This window comes from Fulmarus glacialis, unplaced genomic scaffold (assembly GCF_000690835.1).
Source record: "Fulmarus glacialis isolate BGI_N327 unplaced genomic scaffold, ASM69083v1 scaffold34867, whole genome shotgun sequence".
NCBI lineage: Eukaryota > Metazoa > Chordata > Aves > Procellariiformes > Procellariidae > Fulmarus > Fulmarus glacialis.
The window spans coordinates 1-8,619 of NW_009224408.1; the positions used below are offsets into that span (position 1 = coordinate 1).

Genomic DNA, 8,619 nt, shown 5'->3' on the forward strand with positions numbered 1-8,619 from the left:
GGGGGGGGTAAGTGATGAGGGTTCTTTTCTCCTTGGGCTTTGTTGGGAAACTGCGTGTAACTTGCGCTTGCAACGTATATACTCCTATGTAAAGATTTATCTGGTTCAGTGAGAGAAACGTTGATTTCTGTTGAGGATTCAAACCGCTTGGCAGGCTGCGCTTGGAAAGGTGTCTTTAAAGTTGCCAGAGTGGAAGGGTAACCTTTCTGCACCAGGAAGAAATGACTGCCGGAGCGAGTAGGGGGATGCAGCCAGCCTGTTGGAACCAGGTACTAGAGGAGCTAGGAAAAGTTGTGCTGCGGCAGGCTCTTCCTCTCTGGTCCTTCAGGTTATATCAGGTTATAAAAACTGAAAGCTAAACTCTCGTATTGCATGAAACCATAGTATTTCAACTCATCAGGATAAGCTGCGTTTAAACACACCCTTTCTCAGGAGAACAGGAGAGCCTCTCTGCTGCACCTGTGGTCGTGTCCAAGGCAGCAGCCAATGCCGAGAGCTTCACAGTTACTGAAAGTAATGTTTTACTGGATACAGAAAGATCTGAGGAGAAATTCCATGTTAGAACATCAAGTTACAGCTCCGTCACCTTAAGCTCTTCCATCCTCCTTGGGCTCCCCAGGGAAGCGGTCACGGCACCAAGCCTGCCAGAGTTCAGGGAGCGTCTGGACGATGCTCTTAGTCATACGGTTTAGTGTTAGGTGCTCCTGGCAGGAGCAGGGAGTTGGACTTGGTGATTCTTATGGGGCCCTTCCACCTTGAGATATTCTGTGTTTCTATGATTTGTTCCTAGCACCTTCCCTGGAAAGAACAAGGTTTGGCCATACAGTGGGTCAGGTCAGGAAACCGATCCAGCTGAAAACAGTTTATTTAATTTTCAGATAGATCAGCTTTTTGTTTTGATTGTACAGGGACCTGGACATAGGCACAAGAGAAATGGCTATATGTAGCAAGGAAGAAGAGATGTCCCTATTCATCATCCACGTTTAGGGCCATGGTTCCCTGATCACTGTGAGCTATTCAACAGTGCAGGTCGTACAGGTAGTCCTTGAGAAATGGGCTTCTCAAACACATGGGCACTTGAGAAAAGCCTGTTTGGCTTTTTTAAATTGAATAATCTGCACACGGTTTCTTCTTCTTATCCACCAGTCTGAAGCATACAGGCTGCAAATTTGGTTTCACCCGTGCATTGTAGCAGTTTCTTGAAACTCGGCCTCATCTCATGGCAGCAAAGACAAGTTTCCACATGAGAGCCTAATGTAAATTGGTGCAGGGAAGGCAATAGGTGGTTTCATCTGTCACACCACAGCATCCTCGCTCAAGCTCAGTGATGGCATTTCAGTGTAGCATGAATATCCCAGCTGTGCTTATTCAAAGATCAAAGTGGTTCAGCTGGAGCTGACTAAAATAATATTTTTTTGTTACACACATGCTGCATTACCCTTAGGTCCCTCTCACTGCTCACTGAGAGCTGCCATGCGCCATAAAGAATGATACCCTCAGTATACACCACAGCGGACAGTAAAGGGGTGTGGAGTTCTGTGCGCCTTACCCGGGCGTGGGATAAACCTCGCAGGTCTCTTAAGGCCTCAGTGGAGTGGAGAGCCTGTCTGCTCTCCTGGCCCAGAAGCCCAGAGGGATGTAGTTCTGGATTCTCTCATTACCTGTGTAAGCATTAAGTCCTTTCTGACTCGTGCCAGGCTCCTATCTGAGACAGAGGTGTTTCGCTGCAGTGAGTCCCGTGTGCCAGCCTTTTTCAAACGAGGTGAATGATCCCTTTCCCTGGTTTCAGCTCTGCTCCCGGTTTCATGGCAGCTCCCCAGGTTCATGTCTTGTGAGACACTCAGACTGGGACCTGGTCTAGCGCTGGTCCTGAGGCTCCCAATACCATCAGCACTGGGAGAACAACAAGGAGCTGAATTGCCTGCTGCATTACAGCTGCTTTGCTCTAGCAGAATCCGCGAGCGTTTGTCATTCTCTCTGTCCTGCCCAGTCTTCTTTCACTCATAAATTTCCCCAGGAAACAGCCATAGCCTCTTTTCAAGGTTTGTTCTTCTCTCCATCTCCTGGATGATTCCTCCCTCCTTCCACCCCACCAAGTTGCTTTACCATCCACTTCTGAGAGGCATCCTCTCGTAGGTCCTCCGGTATTCCCGACACTCCAAGGAGTAAGCAGACAAGCCAAAGCAGATTGTAATATGGGAAAGTATGGGTACAAACACACACACACTTAGTCCCCTGCACCTTATTTCCGACAGAAAACAGTCGCTCGCCGACTCTTGCGTGGGGGTGTTTGCAGCCGAGGCCGGCGCCGTGGCTGAGCGGTGTGCTGGTTTGGGCTCTCCTGGGTGCCTGCCTCAGGCCACCACCTGCCAGGCAGCGAGCAGGCCTGCCAGCCTGCTGTGTCGGCAGGTATCGGGGAGCCTTTTAGCGCTCTGGAAGCTCTGCTTATTAATCCCTCACACCGTGTGAGGTCCATTGATTTGTGCACACAGCCACGGGGCTTGACGGGAATGGCATGTACCAAACGAACCAGCCACCCTCTCGGAGAACCCAACAGAGCTTCTGAACGGCTTTCTCCTGCCGTATGTAGCATATCTGTGAATACCGGTGTGCACAGTTAATAGGTTCCACCTAACATCAGTAGATCGATGCAATCTACAATCACCAGAAATATCTAAAAATGGGTATTGGAAAAGGTGAGGAAGCAGAGATTTTTGTCTGTAGGGAATTGTTCTTGTGTATCTAGTGCTGTGTGTTGGTTGGTTTGTACATGGTGTAAGTGGCTCCTCTGTGAGTTGCATGCCTCTACTGCCAAGTCCTGCCTTTTGCAGGAAAGACCGTTTTCTCACTGAAACACTGGAAGCAGAATTTGGTTGTTGTTTGGAGGAGAAAATATGAGATAGACTAAAGTCAACTTCTGATGTGATTTCCAGGTTCTGAATTGCTTTAGGATAATTGCTGGGGTTAGATGCAGACAAAAGCTACCTCTGCTCTTAAAAAATGATCCCCCAAATGGCTCTGCCTTTACCTTTCAACAGAAAAGAACCAGGTGTTTTGAAGTAGAGGATGAAAGCACCAACAGTGCAGCCTTCTGTGGAACTTAGAGGAAAAATGGACTCAGGTGAGAACAAAGAAAAAGCTGACGTGAGATTAAAACAACATCAAACCCTACCTGAGGTTTTCCTACCTTTGCTACATGTAATAACTAATTCTTCTTTCCAGCCCGCCTGTGGAGCTATTGCTGCTCTTGATATGTGAAGGGGTTGAGAGCGTGCGGTCCCAAACCAGCCCCTTTCCAACGTGCCTGTTGGAACTGCTCCCCAGTGCCGCCTCTGTCCCTGGGGAACCCATTGCACCTTAGAGGTTCCCTCCAGCTTTCCGTTTTAAGGTGGTGTTTGTAAAGGCAGCTGCATCTTCACTGGCTTCCTAAAGAACCGAGCAGTTGAAGCTGATGGATCACTTGCTATGTCAGCTGGAGCTGTGATCCCAGCAGCCTCCAGCTGAGTGAAGACTCAGGTTAACCCACCATGCCTCGCTTGCTGCTTCAGTCATACAGGTCACAGATGGTGGGGTTTCTTGAGGAGTTTGACCATTACTCTTCCTTGGCCAAACTCATGTCAATCTACCAAGCAACCAACAGGACCACCTTCAACTGGACAGACAGCCGCATTGTTGAGTGGGAGAAATTTGCCGAGCTGGCTAAATACGAGCCGGAATCCCAGAAACCAACAGTGAAAGCTCTCCTAATCGTGGCATACTCGGTCATTATCATCATGTCTCTCTTTGGGAACATGCTGGTGTGCCACGTGGTGCTGAAGAACAAGAGGATGCACTCAGCTACCAGCCTTTTCATCGTCAACCTGGCAGTGTCTGACATTATGATCACACTGCTCAACACGCCTTTTACCCTGGTAAGTAGTGGCCCACCGTGCAGTCCCTTCAGCCAGGAGGGGAGTCTCTCCCAGGAATGCTCTGCCTGGTGGTCACCCCCTCTCTGTGCATGCTCTTCTAGGACTGAGGCGTGAACCCAACACAATCAAGCCTAACAGACAACTCTGCCAGGCATGTAAAACACTGTTCAGCAACCTGTGGGCTCCCTTTGCTCCTTTAGACTCTGTATCTCCTAAAAGAGTCTAAGGTCTCCCCAGGTATGCCACCAAGCCACAGCAAGAGCTTCTTGGGGAATGCAGAGTAAGCGCCTGGACGAACGTGTGCTTTTAATGTACACACAGGAAAGCACTAGGGAGTCACACTTAAAACTTAGTGGGTCAAAACAACTTGAATGCCAGTCATACTCGGGTGACTGGAAGAAAGTAGTCAAGCTTTTCAGAGCTGCCAGTTGGGTAGAGTGTTCAGTGAAAGCTCTCCAGACCTGAAGGGGGGTTTGTGTGACCAAAACTGCGTCCACTTTTTCCAAATATAGTATAATCAAAAGGTCATTACCGCTGTTCACAAATGGTGTTTACACGAATAGGCCAGGAGGGCTGCGACAGCACCACTCGTTTAATCTGTGGGTTTTGACCTTATAAACTCTCATGTAAAGGTGTTTCAAAATCCAGCGTAGCTAATCTTTCTTTGGGTTTCAGGTGGAGCTGCCCAGCCAGCCAGCCAAAACCCACGAGCCAGCTCAGGTGGGCCCCAAAGGGTTTCCCCGTGGATTTGTTTTCAGTACATTCGCTGGCTGATGACCTGTTGTTTTCCCCTCAGGTTCGCTTTGTGAACAGCACGTGGGTCTTTGGAAAGGCCATGTGCCACATCAGCCGCTTCGTGCAGTACTGCTCCCTCCACGTCTCCACGCTGACCCTGACAGCCATCGCCCTGGACAGGCACCAGGTAAAACACCGCCCGTCTGCCGTTCCCTTGCAAGGCTCTTCCCAATCAGTCTCGGTCGAGCCATGGGTTCAAGGTGGCTGAATCTTGGGGATTAAACCCATATCCAGTGAGAAGGCTCTAGCGCTAAATTCAAAGACCCCCCTCCTCGTGTGTCAGGGATAGGAAGGCTTGATGGACTTCTGTAGGCTCCCAGGTATGGGGCAGGAGGGAGAGAACAAAATGTGGTTTCACAGGACACTCCCAGGCTTTCAATGGAAAGGGGTGAGGACCCGTTTTTCGAGTAGTTTGAAAAGAGCCAGATCCAGCCTAGCCCCCAAGTATGGCAGGGCAAGTTGATTCAAGAGGCTTTGTTTTACATTGGGGGCCTTGAAAGACAGCGGAGCCAACGCTGAGTGCAAAGTCTTACTTCAGCTGCACAGGGGACTTTTCCAAGCTTTTTAGTTTACCACCCAAAACCCGTAGAACACCAGTCTGTAGCATCCTGAGCTTAAATTCTGATTTAGTTGCCCCTTTGTTCTTTAGCTCTTCTTTTCCCGTTGGGCATTTGCTGCATCATCAGGTTGCAGGACAGTTGGAGTGAAAAGAAATTCTGAGACTAAAGTCCCGTGGTATAACTGTGGGCCTAATGCTGGACTGGTATAAAGGGGAGCGGCAGAGTGGGAAATCTCTGTTGGAAATACGGGGCGGACACTTCAGAGCTGTGAGGAGACCCAGCAGCCGGGCTGTGTCAGCTGCCTGCTCTGATAAACGCTCGCTGCGTTGCCGGTGCAGGAGAGAGGGGGCAGCCCCGCTCATCTCTAGCAATCGCTCTCCTTTCCTGTGCTGTCAGTCAAATAGTATCTTCCAGACTCTCAGATTTTATAAGCTCTTTACCTTTTCATCTACAAAGAAAATTTCATAAAAGGAGAGTTAATGCCTCAAAGGAGGGGAGGAGGGCTCAGCTTCATAGGTTCAGTTAAAATAGGAGACATTTCTTTATGTAATTCATATAGAATAAACAAACATACCCACAAGTGAAGAGACTTGTGTAGATATCTTCTTTTTTCGCTACCTAATGTAACCCACAATTTAAGGAGAATGGTCCTCACAGAACAAAATAGAAGAAAAAGTTAATTTGAAAGCACTTCAGAGCAGACTGAAAAGTTCAAGGTTTCCCATTTTCCAGGTCACTCTAATAAGCAGGACAGTTTCCTAATCACGGCTATCATTTTCTTAGCAGCATTCGATCATGTCATAAAATGCCTCTGCTGTGTGCGTTGGTGAAGGGACGTGGCTCTCCTGCGCAATAAGAGTCACGGTGAAGTCTCTGTTGCAGGTCATCCTGAACCCGCTGAAGCAGAGGATGTCACTAACGAAGGGAGTGCTGAGCATCTCTGTTATCTGGCTGATGGCAACCTGTTTCTCCCTACCCCATGCCGTCTACCAAAAGCTTTTCCAGTATAACTACAGGTGAGTTATTTCCCCTTCCAAGCGAGCGTGGAGAGGTCCGACGGCCCTCTGCGGCAGTGGCTCTCAGCGGTGAGAGCTGCTGGAGGGGGCCCAGGCGCGGGAAAGGACATAGTGGAATCGGGGGGAGTTTGTGCGTGGATGAAATCTCACTTCCCACAGCAGAGGCTTGGCCTGCTGGAAGAGCCGCCCGGCTCTCTGCAGGGCACGCGCGTCCTGGGGACCTGGGTTTGCTTTCAGCATCTCCCAGACTCCCGGGGTGAGTCTCCCCTCCCAGCCTCAGGCTGGTGGCAGGCTCCGGGCGCAGCCGGGCGGCCGCACAGCCCGGCCGGGAACGGCGGGTCGGTGGGACAAACCTTCTCAGGGTCGTGATACTGTCAGGAGGGGCTTTGCCCCGAGAAGGCCATTTTCTCCTGAGGACCTTTGCTCTTCCCTCCTCACGCTCGCTCAGCTCCTTAGACCTAAGAAGACCATGTCTAGCCAACTTGCGCAGGCAAGGAGGGAAGAGAGAGCTGAAGCTGCAGTTTGAGAAAGAAAGAAAATGAAACTCATGGTGTAAACATCTGGTAGCGAGACTATACAGAAAGAACAGGGAGGAGAGGACCACCTTAGTGAGTCAGCAGGGCCACAAACCCCAGGTCTCCAAGACCTCTTACGCTGATTCACACCTTTTAGCTCCCTTGCATTTCATCCATCTGGATTAACGGAACAGGACCAGCCTTCCTTAAAGCTTGAGGCTCCTCTGCCCAACATTACATAAACAAGAAAAGCGAAAGAGAAACCTCCACCTCTTCCTCTGCAGTGAAGGGCTGGTGAGAGGAACAGTACTTCCACAGGGAAACAACTCGTCTCAGTGCGCTGTGCTGCCCTGCCCAGCAGGGAAGGGAGCTCTTTGCTTGGCTGAACACAGCAACAAAAGCTATTAAAAGGAGATGAAGTGGAATTTCACATCCACCTGAGGACTTCTGAAGTATCAGAAGAAAGTGAAGGTTCTGATCTAGAGGGGAAAAAAAGAAAAGAAAGAAAGAAAAAAAAAAGCTTATCTTTCCCCGCTTCCAGCGGGTCTAGTGATGGCATTCATTGCTGGGAAGTCACCCCTGGTAGCCTCGGTACCAGGTAGAAATAAAGAACCAGAAGTTTTGGGTTGGTTTGCCCTTGGAATCTTTTGTTCCTCCACGGTACCCAACCTATTCTGGTCCTCTCGTCCCCACCAGCCTGTGGCATTGCTATGACTCCTCCTGGCTAGAAAACAGTCCGTGATGCTACACAACTAGTGTTTTTCGTGGTGGTGTGTCACACTGCTGGTCTTACAGTGAACAGTATTTTCCACGTGAGAGCAGCATCCCAGGGAGCAGGGTAAGGAGGCAGTAACAGGCAGTAGGAGAAAGATCTCTGTTGTAGATATTGAGCTTCTGTATAAAGGACAAATAACTTTCTTCCTACAGCGCAGCCACTTCCCTTCCATCAGCACGGCAGGGAGAGCGCTTTTTATTGCTGTTTGTACACGAGAGGTTACCCAAAATGGGGCTTCGCAGCTCTTCCTTACTTGTGCTTGTGATTGAATTCACTGCGAGATACCTCCACGAGGGATATGATATCTTCAACTGCTTAGACTTTGTAAACAAAGTGCTGGGTTACTCTGTGCTCGCATTGCTTCGCAGCTGTGTTCAGGGTGTTACTGAACAAATTGCTTATGAATGAACCAACGCCGCTATCTGTTTCACAGCACCTGTCTCTGTTCATCCTTTAGCACGGCCAGAGGAAACCTAGCCTCGCGTCGGCATGAGGCAGCTCAGCGATATAAGGACTTCCAGGACGTGCTATTCTCATCCCTGCTTTCCATTGAATAAAAATCGCAGTTGTAATATTGCTCGTAATAGCTCCCGCAGGGCCAGGAGCTCCTGAGAAGTCCCACCAGGGAGCTGTCGGGGTTCTGGGGACAGGAGAACATGGGCTCCACCGGCATCAAACCTCTCTGGCTGCAGGGCACAGGAGCGTGCCCAAGTCCACGGTCATACCAGAATTTACCAAAATACAGCATACTGTCTGGTTTTGCTCTCAAGCAGCCTCTTCCCCGAAATAATCGTGAGCCTCTCCTGCAGGTCTGCGCCCCTCCTGTAGATGGTGAGAGGGAGGGGGCAGCGAGGGCAGCAGCTGGTTTTTTGATTACCTGCGGCTCACTCTGCTGCCTGCTCTGTTCAAATGCGTTTTTAGGCTCCACAAGCACCGAAGCATCACCCTCGCCAGGCTGCAGCCCCGACACCGACACGGGCTCAAGGCGTTCCCCAAACGGCCGATTGCCGGGGAGGTGGTGAACCCGCTCGTCCCCCGTCGTTCCCC

General features: G+C 50.1%; 1 protein-coding gene across 1 annotated transcript in view; it reads left to right on the forward strand.

Annotated features, from left to right (window-relative positions):
• The first annotated feature begins 3,527 nt into the window (after positions 1-3,527).
• Positions 3,528-8,619, forward strand: part of LOC104079936 (probable G-protein coupled receptor 83) — a 7,819-nt gene continuing 2,727 nt past the window's right edge. Inside the window, exons 1-3 of the mRNA XM_009582139.1 lie at positions 3,528-3,911; positions 4,708-4,833; positions 6,149-6,282. Coding sequence (XP_009580434.1) covers positions 3,528-3,911; positions 4,708-4,833; positions 6,149-6,282 — 644 coding nt within the window. The remainder of the gene's footprint in view (positions 3,912-4,707; positions 4,834-6,148; positions 6,283-8,619) is intronic.